This window comes from Ixodes scapularis, unplaced genomic scaffold (assembly GCF_016920785.2).
Source record: "Ixodes scapularis isolate PalLabHiFi unplaced genomic scaffold, ASM1692078v2 PGA_scaffold3__209_contigs__length_174095766, whole genome shotgun sequence".
Classification (NCBI taxonomy): domain Eukaryota; kingdom Metazoa; phylum Arthropoda; class Arachnida; order Ixodida; family Ixodidae; genus Ixodes; species Ixodes scapularis.
The window spans coordinates 145,607,834-145,624,639 of NW_024609868.1; the positions used below are offsets into that span (position 1 = coordinate 145,607,834).

Below are 16,806 nucleotides of genomic sequence, written 5' to 3' on the forward strand. Positions count from 1 at the left end.
TGGAGAAAGAGAGGCGTTGCGGCCCCTTCTCGGGACTCTTGCTGGGGCTTGTAGACTGCCGGGCATGTGATCGATGCACTCTGCCGGCAACCTCCGACCAGGCTCTCGCTGAACTGCTACAAGGAAAACTATGTAGCGCCATGTCGTCACTGTACTTCATTTCCCCATACAATAGACCGCAGTGGAAGCTGTTAGCCATCTCAGCGAATCCAGCGGTGTAAACGCATCACAGGACTAATCGTTACTGTGTCCTTCCCAAGAGCCATACGTGACACCCGGCCGAGTTTACAATGGCTAGGTTTGCATGCGGCTTCCAATGCTGTCCTTCGTAAGCTTAGACTGACTACAGTGTTTCGTTAATCGCATGGTGTATAAGCAATAAAGCCCTCGAGTGTCCCTCCACTTGCTCAAGTTCCTGTGCTACATTCCAGAGCGGCGAACAGCGTGTGCTGCAGGCATTCAAACCCGCCGTAGCTCCTAGCGTGACCTGTGCGTCGTCGCGGTTCTGCGGCCGGCCTCTTCACCCGGCTCCTTCTTATCTCCTCCAAACCTCAACAATACAATCCAAAACAACGCCACTACTTTACGTGGAAATATTTCTCCTAGAATTAAACTTGTGCAATGAAGCGCATAGGTAGATTAATTAATATTCATTCCCTATGGTTGATGATTGGGCTAGTTGGCAATGAAGTCCCCAACGAAACAGACCATGGAAGAAAGAAACAATACAAAAACGAAAGGGCTAAATTCGCTGTACAGTTTACGTGTAATCTAGAGCATCCTCACAGCTGCTCCTCATACTCGTCCGAAGAAGCATAGTTCGAGCCTTATATGATAATGAGAGTAAACTGTTAAACTGTTTTGACTGTTAAAGGGAGCCTGGTGTTTCCTTGAATTCGAACAAACAGTGGAAGTTGTATTTTAGGGAACTTCCTAGCGTCGGCGCGCCGACGCTAGGAAAGCGTAAGAGCGGAGAGAAAACACTAGCAAAAGTGACGTCATCAGGGCGGTCAGGTGACTCTCGCTCGCTCCTAAACTGGCTCGGAGAGGCCGTCAATGACGTCAGAATGCCCTGGGCAAATAACAGGCGGCAGAGAGGTTCACCGCATGACCGGCGGTAATCTCTGCACGTATTATTCGAAATAAATGTGGTTTCGTTTACTTCTACCGCAGATAACAGCGATAACTGAATTCACGGGACAAAAATGAATGGAAGTCCGGTCCTAACTCAATTTTTTTAAGTGCTTCAGCTTTGTTTTAAGATTAAAGATTAAAACAGCGCAAGGACACGGACAAGAACAAGAAGGTAGACAAACGCCTTGTTTGTCTACCTTCTTGTTCTTGTCCGTGTCCTTGCGCTGTTTTAATCTTTAATCATGAAATACCAACTAGCCCAAACTTCTGCTTTAATCAATTTGTTTTAAGCACTGCACATTCCTGGAACGTCGATTGGCAACCGTAGTAACAGATATCTGCGCCATGATTCTCCGTCCGAAATGCGTATACACTGTACCGGTGCTCCCGTAATGTGTTATTCAGACAACGTCCTCTTTCCCTGATGTATTGTCGTCAAGCCAATAAAGGGATGGAATACACAACCCCTTCTACGCATTTCACAAAGTCTGTTTTGAAGCTTTTTCTAATATTTCTGTTTCTATTTAGATTATCAATTTGCTCTCCTGCACATGTTAGCCAAATTTTCCGGGGCTCAAAGTGCCGCATCAACCGCCGCATTATGGTCTACTCACGTTAGGTTATGGCGAATCTTACAAAGATTGAATATTACCATGACTTTCTTCTTCCTTTTTTTTTTTTTTTGCATTCCTTTGCCTTTTAGTTTTTGTGTTTTTCTTTTCTGGCTTGTCTCGTTGGTATCGGTAATGTTAACCACAAATAAAGCTTCTTTTGTAAGTAGCGCCTTGTTTGTGTCCCTTCCTTGACTTTGTCTCACGCGCTGAATTCGCTGGCCTATTCGTTCTAACATTTTACTATTTTTGCGGTTGTGAAGTTTCAATTGATGGACCCTGCAGTAGCCTCTCTTAACCGAGCCACGTTATTCGAGTTGCCTGCCGAAGAATCTGTCACAGGCACGTTTTCTGCGCGTGCTGGAGCGCCTATTTTCAGATGTTGCCCATTTGGGGTAAACGTACAATTTGCCTCAGTACACTTATGGTCTGTTCAAGAGGTCGCCATCTCAAATAAGCACCCGTATCGAACGGGTGCACGTATTACACGAGTGCCGTCATCAAACAGTTACCCTTCGTCAAACGGGTACCGGGGTACCCGTGTCCTATAAGGGCGTATATACTGGACGCCATATTTGAGGGCGATGTTTAGAGCGCGTGCTCAAAACGAGCTCACATTAATAGCGTGCTAGGACCAGCAATCTTGATGGTGCGGAATGCACGTTGCAAAAGAACTGCGGAAACTCGCCGTGAGCACGTGCTCAGCAGCCGCGCACACAGATGTGGCCGCCAGTGAATACTCCCTATAGTACTATGTCACCTGGGCGGGTCGACCAGTTTGCAACCCCTTCGAATTTCACTTCTTTTTTTTTTAACATGAAGCTTTTTTTAACGCTACTCCAAAGTCCTGAAATGTTCTTTGAACGTCCGTCCGCCCGTCCGAACGTCCGTACATTTTCCGCTAAGTTTAGCGGGGAACGTGGCGTCACGTGACGTCATCTGACGTGACGCGACCTATGCACCTTGGGAAAATTGACGGCACGTGACATATACGTCAACTCAGTGTCCTAGAAAAATATAGCGGTAAAATTCGCGTCTCGTGGCCAAAACATAAATTCAGTTTCCCCACTAAATTAAACGGGAAATTGCCGTCACGTGACCATTACACCAGTACAGTTACCCCTAAATTCATCGGGAAAATTCACGTATTATGACCTAGACACCAATCCAGTTTTCCCGCTAAATTTAGGGGGTGAAATCGACATCGCGTGACTTGACGTCACCTGACCAATGCAACCCTGCAGTTTCCCCGCTAAATTTAGTGAAAAAATATATGTCACGTGACACACCGATTTCTTCACCAATTCCATATAATGCATTTCATGCATTGTAGGGAACGCTACTTTACAGTTAAAGGCCGGTGCACGCTTTTCTCGTAGGGTATTTTCTTTATAAATCGTAATTATGACCAATATTGTCGTGTCATTCAATTTTAAGTAAATAAATAAGTTGATTATCCGTGATCGGGAATTTATCAAGTGATTTTCTCAATCATAATACACAAGAAAGGTGCGTTGTACGAGATCGCGAACAGTGTCTTCAACTGGAATTTCTAGATGAATATTCTTCCCTCGCATGAGTAGGAATGCTTTGCTAGGCGCAGGCAGACACGAATGATACTTTCGTGTTTTTTTACTGATTTCCTAGAAACAAACTTTGTTGAACTCAGCCGTACCTCAAAAAAACATGTAAGTGATTAACTCGTGAAAAAGTATATACTCAATAACGCATTAGTGCTGATTTTTTTTAGCGAATAGACATGCTGGTTCCCTCTGCCGCATATTACGTCTAGAGCCGTATACAGCTATATGCGGGAGGTGATTATTTAAGCACACGATCCACAAGCTACATGTGCATAACATTCTTGTTTTCAAAATAGCAGCGCACACCGAACTTCGGTTCTAAGCAAGTCTTATTGGGTATATAGTGCCTCGTTCCTGGAGCAATGATGCATCCCTGAAAGTTATTTTTAAGCCCAGCTCAGCAATCCTGTGACATTACCGAAATCGTTCACGGCGACGATATATTCCGTCGGTCACCTTAGACGCGTAAATGTTCAGCAATCATACAGCGATTGAGAAATCTAATAATATTTCCTACATCCTCAACGAGGTTGCATCTTTCGCCCATCGCCGCGGTGTCCTTGATTTAACTACTCAATCGCTTCGGTGGATATGGCGATTACCTCACCGCTGCTTGCTACCACCGCATTTTCTCGGCAACATTTCCTTCGCAGCTGCACACGTGGTAATTTTTTTTTTTTTTTTTTTAACGCGAGAGCGTTAAGGAGCTCGTGTCGAAGAAATGCCGGCGTCGGCGTTGGTTGGGACGAGAAACTAGCGAGTTTTAGAATATGGGGCCCCACAGCTTTGGGTGCCCCAAACAGCTTGGGGCGTCCAACTGCGCATGCGCAGAACTTCTGCGCATGCGCAGTTGAACGCCCCAAGCAGTTTGGGCCACCCAAAGCTGTGCCCCCCCCCCCCCCCCCCCCTTTCTAAAACTTTCTATTGCCGTCTCGAGTCGGGAGACTCGAGACGGCAAATCCACTTGACCTCGCGCAGGAATTTCAAACAATCCACAACGCTCACGTGGAACGTGACATCACGCGAACAATGAAAGCGATGAAAACATGACGTGTAATGCGAATTAAAGATCTCCGCATGTCTCAAATGATTTCATTTTATGAAGTAATTCATTTGCCTTACAGAAAACATTAGAAGCATTTTAGGCGGGATGCGAACAGACTACCCTTCAGTTCTGAACCAGACACGCTACTGAGTAGGCCACGCAGACACGCTTGCACGGCTTTCGCGTTCTACTCTTAAACGAGAAACTCAAAGGTCGCTTCACACAGGGGTGCTTTCTTACAGCTTTGCACTCGACATATGAAGCACGAATGTCCCAGTAACTCCTCACGTAGCGTAAGGAACCGTAAGCAAATACCCCTGTGTGAACCGACCTTAAGCGTCCTCCTGCAATTTTGTTTATGCACTTTCGCTACTTGTTGATGCTTTGGAAGGGGCGGCGCCTTTTTTGTAGATGCGAGAAAAGAAGCTCCACATTTGTGTATTGAAAAGCGAATACTGATAAGTATCCGCGCGCTTCGAAGCACCTCCGTATTTAATAAGAAGTTTTGAGCCGTGAATTTGAGCAAAACGATAATGCTTTTACGTTATCTCCAGGTGACTGACTTTTTTGACTGAAGGCCAGGCTTTCTAGAGTATGGCTTAAATAATGGTAGCATGTGCAAAATGACGCCGCCTTCAGTGCCACTCCAATGTTGAGTTCAAGCGAAATGAACGGACCAAACTGCAATTTTAAACATAAATTGGTGGTGACAAGAATCGAGATACTGTATTTCTCACAAAACTAGCACAATAACACAAGAAAGCAAATCTTGCATTTCTAGGTTTGCATTCTGTTTCATATATGCTACTGACCTAAAACTGGAATTTCGATTAACGATGCCCACTGGGTATCTTTGAATAATCCATTAACTCAAACATTCATCACCGAGGACCATATGCTTCGAAGGTACACTCTAAGAAAAAATGGGGGAAAAAAGTAGCAACGGTGCGTCTTCCTCGATTCTACTGACGCGCCCCCAAGTGGACACGAGTAGAAGGGAGGAACGAGACGTTTTTCCTCCTTCTCCAGGCAGATGGGAGAAAGCTTTCGCCCTCCCGACTCATCTTCTTTCAGTTTCGTTTTTGGAGCACATCGCGCACGTTGTTTAATAAGTTAATGTTCAGTTGATTGAGCTTCAGCGGCAGCGAAGGCCGCCTGTAATTCCGTCTTCTAGTCCAAACGTGCAGAACATTTCGGTTGCATTGACGTTTTTACCGCTAATTTTATCAAACGTGCAAACGAAGCCGCTAGAAACAGCGAAGTTCCGGAGCAGTGCCAGCAGCGCTACGTACACTGGGTAAGATGGCCGTCTCTGAATTGCGGCGGGACCCACGCGGAACTACAATAGCGGAACCACGCGGAACTGTGTCGACGTTTTCGACGTTACGGAAATCGCAGGAACTGCGTCCAAGACATGCAGGTTTTCCTGCCGGCTGCCTGGGTGCCTTCCGTGCTGCGTTCTGTTCTGTTTTCCTGTGTCGAGTGCCAACCAGCGTTCAACGTGGTTCTGTATTTCTGCGTGTCAGCAATATAGCAGCAACATCGTTATGGCAGTGTTGTGCGTAGTGAACAGATGACTGGAATTATCGCCGATGTGACCGTGTGTTCGCGTATCAGTGGTGTAACAACAAGATGGGATTACATAAACTGTCGGGCATTGATGCCGCTGGTCGGGCCGTGATCAGAGGGGGCGGGTTGTCGCAGGTTGACATTCCGCTTTACATTAAAGAGTTTAAGACTACTTGAGGAATTAGGTGCAGTCGATCGACGTGTGGATAGTCATGTTAGAACCCTGGTCTGAACGGTAAGCTCCTATCGTACGGTGGCCAGGTGACGAACTCCACGGAAACTTACCGTGAGCGATTGCGCTCTGGGGAAAAGACTGAACAGTGCGAAATTATGACGGAAAGTATGTATATTTACAGTGGAATTTTAGCATTAAAAAAAGGTAAAATCGGAAAAAAAAGATATTCTTTATTTTGGTGTTTAAATATACTACGGTTCCTGGAGAAACTACCCTCCAAGTGGCGCGCTGGGATGAGCGCAAAAAGTTGTCGAGCTCGCCGCGGCCTAGGTCCGTACACTTAACACCTGCCGCAAGTCGCGGCTTTGACTGCATTCAAGTTGATCGAAAAGCGATTTCTCAGCCCGTGAAGCATCTGACCCCGTGAAGCAGCTGAGTGAATATCGGCTCTACAGAGATTAATTCAAGACGGCAATTTCAGCCGTGCGCGAACAGCACAAATAGAAAAACAAACACTACAATAGAAATACTGGCCACGAAGTGCCGTGCGGGGAAACAAACTCATGGCTTGGAACCGCAATGGAGCGGCTCGATTTATTGGCTTTCAAATAATTAAGGCATGATCGAGCGTTTTCCTTTTAATAAGAGATTCATCCCCTCAGCCATTATAAATACTCTCAGATGCATGACATTGCTGGAAAAAAAATCAACATGCTAGGAATATTCGTTCTTGCTTAGGGAGTCGCCGAGAAATTTCGTACGTTCAAAACGATCAGTATAAAAGACGGAAACACAGAGCTCAGGAGTAGTGATCGGGTTAGTGTGCTGTTGTATTGATGTTTGTATGTGCGATGCATGTCTGTGTATGTTTATTTGTGTCTACATGTGTGAACGATAGAGGTTCCCGGAGCGCAATGGTGGCGTGGGTGTGGCGTGAAAAATTCTAAATATTTTTTTTTTGTAGAACATGAATTGGGCGGTCCCTAGCGCCACCTAGCCTAGCTACTTGCGACTACTCTGCTTGACCCTGCCATCTGATGGCAAGCGATTTAACCTCCTTCTACTCTACGCGGCTAGGCCATAATTTCGTGTTGCCGTGCTGAAATGAGCCAAGAGGCTGCTTCGGATTTGCTTTTTTGAGAGCGGCTGTTGGTTTTGCGGGCGAATAGTGTACCACTCCTCCGTGGTGTGCGGTTGGCGCCACGGTTGATGAAGGAATTGTGGCTCGAGGAATGGCAAAGGTATGACATAAAGTGCGCGAACTGGGTGCCGGTTGTCTCCGTTTAACATCGCAGTGCTGACGATGAGAAGACTGCATGCTTTCGAAACGTAAGCTTCTTTACCTGCAGGGGGAAGCCGGCCTCGGAAATAAATAAAGTTCACGGAAAGCTCGTGTTACGTTTTTATTTGCTGCTCCTCTCGCTCTGTACAATAAACTTAGTGTTCTCGTTAAGCCTTATCGAGCTCAATTTGCTCGATTCGTGGCCGCCATGATGAGATGCAGGCGACGGAGGAACTTTTGCTCCCCTGCTTTAGGGACGAAAGTTTCTCCCTTTCTGAAGGAACATATGTATCAAGAGGGTTCCTCTATTTAGGGAGGACTATACAGACCCTTTTTTCTAAGAGTAGTTGCCTGGGCTACACGCTTCGGCGTCTGCGGCAAATACCGTTTTAAAACAAGAGTTTAAAGAAATGGGTTTTTGCACGTTTGTTTGGCAAAGCCATGTTTCAATTAATCGAACACTTCGTTTGAGATGAAACAAGCGCTTGTGGTGCGAGTACCGTACTTACACCCCCCCACTTTTATTTTGGGCTTTCGGGTAATTTGGTAAAACAATCTATTGCACAACACGCAAGATACAAAGTACCAATGACGCAGGACCACAACAGTGTAGTGGGTGGTCCTGTTTTACGATTCGCACTGATTATATGAGAGACAGTAGGAGACTGAACACAAAATTATGACATTTTAACACTGAAATAGGGTACAATAGTTGACGTAGAAAATAAGTAATGCGTATCTGGGGAAGGGCTTAAGATATATACATAGTTTGCACGTAACTTCAACCAAGGTTTAAAATATAATGGTGCGTCCCAGAAAGACGAAACCAAGAGAATAAGTTTGTTGATTTTTTGGACGAAGTCCGGCATTTTTAATTTATATTTCGCAATGAAATACTTATTGAAGACCAGTAAACTAACTTTTGAAGTATTCTACTTCGTGCAAAACTTCCAATAACAAAGTTGAACAGCATCCTCTAAAACATCACATCCAATTATGTGGTGGTTATCAAGAAACCTCCAACACGCTTCATTTTCTGGGCTTTAAAGAGGTCCGCGAATTACGAAATACAGCACAATGACCGCGCCCTCGCCTGGTATTGTAGCGTCCTCTAACGTGGTTAGAACGGATTAAGTCTGCCAGCTGCCCGAGCTCACTGCCGCCTCAAAAGACAAAATAAAAAAAATAAAAAATAACAAAACGAGCTGTGATAATGACGCCCACATTATTTTTTTGCTCAGTGGCGGTAGCTACAATAGATCAGATGCAAAATTCGCAGGGCCATCTAATGGGGTGCAGCAGAACATGCTCCTTGTCACCAGTTGGCTTCGGCGCTGGCAAAGGCCAGGGCGCAAAAGCGTACTACAAAAAGAATCCTTCGCTCGTACAATCACTCCCGCAGAAAAAGCGCTTTCGAAAATCAGGCGCCCTCGCGCGTGTCTTTGCCGACACTCAAAGCCAAATTTCGAGCTGAAGTGCACGTCCGCCATGTTTGTTGTGGCGAGAAACCAGCCCCCGGCTGGGCAACGAGCACGTACAGCCCCTGCAATATGAAAGACCCACTGGGAGCGCGTGGCTGAGGCGGTGGCTGGCGGGGGCGCTGCGAGCGTCCCGGGTGATTCCATTCTGCTTTGGGTGGAGGACGCTCAAAACCGAAAGCAGAAACTGATTAGCGCGTTGCGCTTTAGCTGAGCACCAAATGAACCTCCTCCTCTCGAAGGTGAATGGAACTGCCTGGAGCGCTCGCAGCGCCCCCGCCAGCCACAGCCTCGGCCACGCGCTCCCAGTGGGTCTTTCATATTGAAGGGGACTGTACATGCGCAAGAAGAGCGTAAAACAGTACTAACCCTTAGCTCGCAGGTGCGGGTGAGCATCGATGCCGGTGAACACTAGGCCTCGATTGTTACCGTCAACGCTACGAAATTGACAAACAACAAAGGAATCTCGACGGAACAAAGATGACAGTGCACATAGTGTGGCCAGACGATCAAAAAATTTCGCATATGGTCTGTTATTCGTTATACTTGGTATAGTATTACTCCCGTATGTTTCCGATGTTACGAGCTCATGAGACAATCAGACAGCTAAAAAACACTACGGCATGACGTGCTCTTTCCAGCTGAGAGGAACAGCCAGTGTTCCGAGTCTTTTTCTGCGTGCGTATCTGTCAGCTCGTCCTAGCAAGCGCAGAGAGCACGGCATGACGTAGCACTTTCTGCGGTGTTTGATTGGCCCTTCGGCTGGTATTATGGCTGCACTCGGGTGCAATGTGAAAAAGTATAATGATGGGCAAGTGAGTTTCGAAAGTGGTGAATATTGCAGCAATTTCACACAGTTAAGTTTTAAAACAATTGTACAATGTATAACTGGATACCTTCGGCAATCAATTTAGGTAGTTTGTTAAAACATCAACGTCCGTTTCGTCTCTTCTGTACTGTGCAATTAAGCTTGCATTTTATTTTATACACTTAATTGCTGCTAATTTTCCAGTTAAATGTTTACCACGACAGGTATTTATAGCTTTATTTACGGCTCACTTGCATAAATGTGTTCAGCTGGTAATTTTGTAAATAATGTTTTGTGCGTTATACACTTTAAAATGAAGGCTAAACACAATTTTAAAGTCATATCAGACGGCTGCAAAGGCCACTAGAACTATCTGAGGTAATGTTGGTCAAGTTTTCAGCAGCACTGGAGCTTCTTTGATGCACAAATAACCTAAATAGCTCCAGTAAAGACAAGCGTCATTTAAAGCACTTCCCTGGTGCCAGCTGCAAAGCATCCCATCTTGCACTTACGTTGCAAATAGGTTTAAAAAAAAATGCATTGCTGGTCGCACACGCCACATATGTACGTGCTCTCAGGTTTACCGGAACGATCCCGACAAGTTACAATTTATTCAATGGCGGAGTGCCTTGACTTGTTAGTGCTTGTTTGCAACGAGCCCCTCTGCTTTTCTGAAGTAGTCGTGGGGGAAGGTTTACTTAAAACCCTTGATAAAATGCACGCCTAGCCTTTCATCCGACTCAAAAAAAAAAAAAAAAAAAATTCTTCTGGAAGCGCGCCAGACACGTGCATTGAGTGAGTGCGTCGACGCCATTCGCTCCTCGGGCGCTCATTTTAAGTGCTGTGACGTTATTCGCTTCCAATAGCTGAACAAGGCGTGTACCTTATGTTGCTGCGGATCCTGACAGTCCTTGCAAAACAAACGGAAACATATCAATTGGCTTTATATTTACTGCGCCCGCTACACTATGTATTGACTGCTACCCCAAGTAATGGCGCCATACGCCCGCTGAGATATATTTTGCTGCGTTACGATCACCGCTTGATATTTAAAATCTCGTGGAGAGCAAAGATTGGTCATTCAGAATTGACTAGCTTGTGCCGACGTTAACATGCTTAAGCAGGTTCTTCTAAGTCATACTTTGTCCTGCTGCTTGTCCGCCCTGGCATCCATAGTCCGGTGCCAAGCAAAGTTATCGGGGTATTAATGACACAGTCCGGAGGTTCAATTTCCACTCAGTAGCGTGGTAAATATCGCTTGATAAAGTTAGTTCTGTCGAATTATGGTGGGCCATGTCTAATTAAAACGAAGTATGCTTGTGCGTGCATGACGTGCGTTGTCTCCTATGGGATAAGTATGCTTTAGTTTTATTTGGTCGGTGTACAGTGTTTTTGTCACACTCGAGCGTAACAGTTTTTGCATGAAATCCAACCCATAAGCACATGATGGGTTAAAGATACGAGGCATGATCAAATAAAAATGTTGGTTCCGCTTCAGGTTGACTAGACTGCGAGAAGCTTTATGACGTCGCAATTATTGTGACACGCGCAGACAAAAATGGAAGCGAGAAAGCGTTCATTCCGCTCACATGTCTGGTTTCGATGACACCATCGACAAGATGAACGGTGTGTCTGGGAATCGGGCAAAGGTGAGTAAGCAAGCTATGACTCAGCTCCTAACAATAAAATGGTTTTGATCAGTGGACATTCACGACAATATTAAGGTGGTGTATGGTGACAGAATGTGCCTGGAATAACACAATAACTGATTAGACGCAAATGTTTGCGGAACGAGAGGGAAACGCCGCATCTCCAACAATAAAACGCCTGTCTTCATGCATATAAAAAAAAATATTTTAAAGAACCCTCTTGTGTTCTTCCTTCCCTCTCGGCTGTTTTCCTTAATTATTCCCTACATGCTGAGTCACGTCTTCGCTCGCCTTACTAAATCACATGAACAGGTTTTATTGGATCACGCCTTATTCATACCTCCTTCCGCCAACCGTATTCGGTAGCTGCTAAAGGTTTACGCCGCTTTATGTCCTTTTCAACTATTAGTGATCTCCGCGAACGTTATTCGCTTAGTTCAGGCAGAATAGCATATCTCTGGAACAGCTTCGTCCCAGGTTCAATCTCCGTCGGAAGTGTTTTTGTATCTGTACTTTCGAGTGACCCCATGTAGGCTTATACGCTTGATATAATGCTAACCTACGTTTAAAAAAATCGGTCGTGATGATCGAGAGATTTTTTTTTCGTAGAAAATTACAATATTTTTTAACGAGAAGTAAAAGGAGGACAACACAGCGATCGAAACAGATATCTCAAATGGACAACCCCATGACACAATCAAATAAGTTATCCATTTTATACCGTAAAACCTACATAACACCCTTAAACATTAAAACAAATTTTGTGTTAAAACGGATAGGCTGCTCACCCTCTTATGTGACATGTCCACGACCGGCTTCATGTATTTGATGAAAGCTTCGTCTGCTGATGGCTTGATGTATAGGTTGCAATACTGTCCCCTGGCGGTCTCCTGGCCGTAGGTGTCATACACCACGGTCTCGATGCATTCGTCAAAGGCTCCAGGATCTGCCTGTGTTCCCTGCAGCATGCCCGTTGGGTACTTGCCACTTGCATCGATCACTGCGAGAACGGACAGGCGGCAGCGTGAGAGAAATCTCACTTTACCGCCAGGGATATACATACCTGTGTCCGGAGACAACTGAAAGGTTTGTTTCCTTAAAATTTATTTCTGCTAAAGCAATGTTTCCCCATTGGCGAGGGGGAGGGGTGGAGGGGGTGAGGTCACGAAGGGGCTAGGGAATTTGCAACAATTTGCATTATCTTTCTCTGTTGTGGCTTGCCAAAAACAAAGGGCGAGTTGCAGCTCCAAATCAAGCTGGAACTAAGAGTTGTGGTGTCCAAACTGCGTATTAGTTTCGAAAAACTATGCTCATTTTAGTCAAGCTTTTTTGTTTTCTTTTGGCGTTATTCATTTTTCCTATTCCATAAATAATATATCAGCAATTTGTTTGAAACTTTGTGTACCTGTTCCTGAATTTAATTCTAAAACGATTCGCAATGCGAAAAATGTGTGTGAGTGTGTGTGTGTGGGGGGGGGGGATGGGGAGAAAGATGGTATTTTTTTAAAATATCGATGGTCCGCAGGTGCAGAGTTTGGAAAGCACTTCACTAAAAATTATTTTGTTAAATGGACATTAAGGATGAAATATGACAATTTTTAATCGCCTGCATTGTCCTCGTATGATATGAGATGAACCCGCACCTAATTAAATCTACCCAAAAAGGCAAAAATACAGCAGTATTTGCGTCGCGAAACTCACGTGAGCGATTTAGAAAAGATGGGTCTATTTCAGGGAGCAATTTTTCGAAATAAAAGACATTATTTATTTGCGCTTAGCACCAAATGCAACTCTCGGCGTAAATACTGCGCTAATATGTTTTTATTTCGCGAATGGTTACGATGTGGCATGCGTTTCCTATACAAAAACTTATAATTTTTTTTCTTTTATATAGTGTAGTTTTTTATAAGGTTATCTCACATGATCGAAAACCGTCAACATTACAACCGGTGTTTCTTTTTTTGGGGGCTTACCAATTGCATTTGAAACCGAATCTAGAAATATTATTTCATAATTATCCAAATTTATGAAATCATAGTGTTCTCCCCACTAAAAAAAAAACGGTATAACTTTGCGCTATTTGAACTACGGAACTGGAAATTTATCTGAATTTTCTCTGAATATGAGTTTTTTTTTAATGATTCTTTTAACTTCAATTTTGATTTCCGGTTTCCACAAACAATTCCAGTTAGATTTCTAGTATCGCGATCCAGATAGTGAAAAGTTATATTGCGTTTTTCGGTAGGGATTGCAATGTTAATTTTACTAGCAGGTGAAATAGGCATGTAAATGGTATACGAATGTTTTCTAAGAGCCTTTCATGTCACTACTTCAAATCTTTGAATGTAGGCTGGCACAAGTACAAAATAATTGACGATAATAATCCTTGGAAAAGGGGAAAAAGGAGGACAAATGGCAAACATATTCCTCCAAACACGCTAGGTCACTGGTGCGCGACCGAAAAAAATTCACCCGGTACAGATATCAAACCAGGGACCTGTCTATTTCCAGTGGAGTGCTCTAACAATGCAGCTAAACAGGAGTTAGGGGTCAGTAGAGCAAATGTGTTCTATCAGCTGTCAGAAAGCTGTTTGGTCATACGATTGTGGAAACGCTATAGAAAATTGGTTTAAGATAGTAAAGGAACGCATTTGCACTCTGTAATGTGTAATGCGAAGTGTCCTGAGCTGAGTTAGTGCATAACGCTTTGTGATCTTACATTTCCGCAGCGGCAAGATTGTGCAACATACAGTTTCTGGAGTAAAACAGGATCTCAGATACGATCCCTACTCAGCAGTTTACATGGCTATTGGTATGTTGAACCTTGTATTGTTCTTCACGTTCTTTCAATAAGATTCTCTAAGGACGCAATATCTTTAGTTTATCAGCCGCTGATAATTTAACCTGTATCTTACACTCGGAGGCTTCCTTCTTAAGTTCTGGGATACTTTATGGATGTTAGGTGCAATCGCAGGCCGACGCATCCTGTCAATATTTCTTCGTTCAGTTCCACTTTGTGTTCACATGCGTTCAACTGTTAAAGATACTAACGAGCTGGAATACCTAGATTCTTTTAACATTTGAGCTTGTGCATCAAACTGGTCCTTGCTGTGTTGACATAACGTAAACAATGCCACTTTTAAGCAGCTGTCCACTATTCCCTTTTTGATTAGCTTAAAATGGTCCGGGTCATATGAAAGAAAGCGTTTTTGAGTGCGTGGTGAGTTGGTGCAAGATGCATGATTTTCTTGGAAGGATACCTAGAGGTTCCGAAACTGTAGCTTGCTGTTGGTTAGTTATTAATGTGTGAAGTTTAGTGTCTGTACTTGTGCCGCTAAGGATGTACGTAAGTTGTTAACGGTTGCCAAGCCACTTAGTTCAGGCTGTTCGAAAAGCAGAACTAAATATTTGTCTACGTACATGAAGACAAGTGACACTACGTTGGTGGATAGGTTTTTGGCTATGTTCTGGTCCCATTAAGCTAAATATGTTTCCCATAAATCAACATCAACAGACAAGGCTATGTACGTTTCCGTCGTTTGTATGTATATATTGTTCTTGAATGTGACCACTATAGATGAAATGTAGAATTCTGGTATTTCAGGAGTTCGATGAATGGGTGTACAATGTACAACCGTGATTTTGCAAAGACACTATTCAACTGGCTTCGATGCAATCGTTGACCGCTTCGAAGAGTTTGGTGGGCGGGACTGAATAGAATGGCTCTGCTATGCCTAGAAAAAAAATTACAGCCAAGGTATTTTGTTTTAGATAATATATCATTAATTCTGAATCCGTTACCTTGAAAGGGAATTAAGGTCAATTTTTTTAAAGTAAATTAAAATGTTCCGAGACATTGTACTCTGCCATGTTCTTCCCTCAGTCACCACAAATCTAAAATGATAACCTTCTTCGTGGTTTTGGCTGTAAAAATACATTTGCAGTATTTTTTAGCCTTGGCAACTGCGATCTGTTTTCAAAACGTGTCGAAATACAATGTTTTTCACATTTGAAAAGCCTTGGACTGTCATATTAAAAATGGAAACCCGCAACCTGTTGAAATTATTTTTAGAGAAAAAGCTGCCTCCTCGATGTAAATATATCTTGGTGCAGCTACAAAACCTTTTATTTTGTCATAAGTTAAAATATTTATCTTTACTTTTGTTAAATGGGTTAAAATATGTGTTATATTTATAGTTTTCGCGCTTTTTGGACATTTGTTTTCAGCAGCCTTTATGCACACTCATCGATGCTCCTAGGCCTATCATAATCTTGGGTTTTAGTAGCAATTACTGTAACATAAAAGGGACAGGAGAGAACAATGTCTACTCACAAATGGAGCTTTTTAGAGAAAGACGTGAGAGAAGCGTGGAATGCGATTTAAAATTTACAAAAATGAATGAAAATGAAAAAAGAGTAATGTTGCGGATTGTTGTGTAATGATGAAAAAAGGAAATTAAAATATAATATAAATATTTCAGAAGAAATAAATAAAAAAGGAATAAATAAAAAAAGACAAAAAATTGAGATAAATAGAAAAAAAAAGCTTAAAGAGGACAGAAATAATTAAGAAAAGAGGTTGAGGAATATCAGCTTTCTCACTCGGTGCAGCTGACGGTGTGTTGCAGACAGCCTGCTATCATCATCATCTAAGGCGCCATCAAGCCACGAGCACGGGCTCGCGTGTCTCGCCGTCGAGTTTTCGGAACTAGATGTCCTGACGGCCGCACATGCTTAGATTATGATCCTCATAAATAAATATATTGACCCCTGATGACCAGCGGCAACTCCAAAGACCGAGGCGTGGTGGACACCAGTAGCCACCGCATTCATGGCCCTGGGACATTCGACTCCAACAAAGAAGTATAGAAGTTCAACAAGAGAAGATACTAAGTTTGCTTGAAAATCGCGGAGACAACGGCCGACGTCGACAAGAATAATTGATTGATAGCTTTACTTAGGTGGAAAACGGTTCAGCTGCTTAGGTCGACGGCGGTTCAGCGCATCAAGACGAGCCAAAAAACGTGAAAGACCTCCTGGCAGGATTGAGGTATAGTTTTGCGACTTGCGAATATGAGACTGGAACGAACGCTAGAAGCTGTTCAATTTTGACGCCATTCTTTGTTGGTCTACATGAAAGACGCACCCGGGCACGTTTAGTGATAGAGAGGGACCTGACGCTAGACACTGTTCTGCTGCTAGCCGAGACCTGCCTCAGGGCTGAAGCGGAGTCTCGCCAGCTGAATTGTCCAGATAAAAATGTGCTGCACATAGAAAGAGTGAAGCATCCTTCTTCTGGCCAAGCCAAGTGCTTCCGGTGCGACAACCACGACCGCATGAAGTCGGCTTGACGATGTCGGATTGAATCCTGCTACAACTGCGGCAAGTAAGGACACGTCACGAAGATTTGCCGCTCTAGCGACCACGAGAAACACCGAGGAAATCGCAAGCGGGTCGTAAAAATCGTTACAA

General features: G+C 43.9%; 1 protein-coding gene across 1 annotated transcript in view; it reads right to left on the bottom strand.

Annotated features, from left to right (window-relative positions):
- The window catches only part of LOC8040867 (nose resistant to fluoxetine protein 6), a 94,688-nt gene that overhangs the window by 56,788 nt on the left and 21,094 nt on the right, over positions 1 to 16,806 (bottom strand). The window contains exon 2 of the mRNA XM_040222384.3: positions 12,123 to 12,334. Coding sequence (XP_040078318.3) covers positions 12,123 to 12,334 — 212 coding nt within the window. The remainder of the gene's footprint in view (positions 1 to 12,122; positions 12,335 to 16,806) is intronic.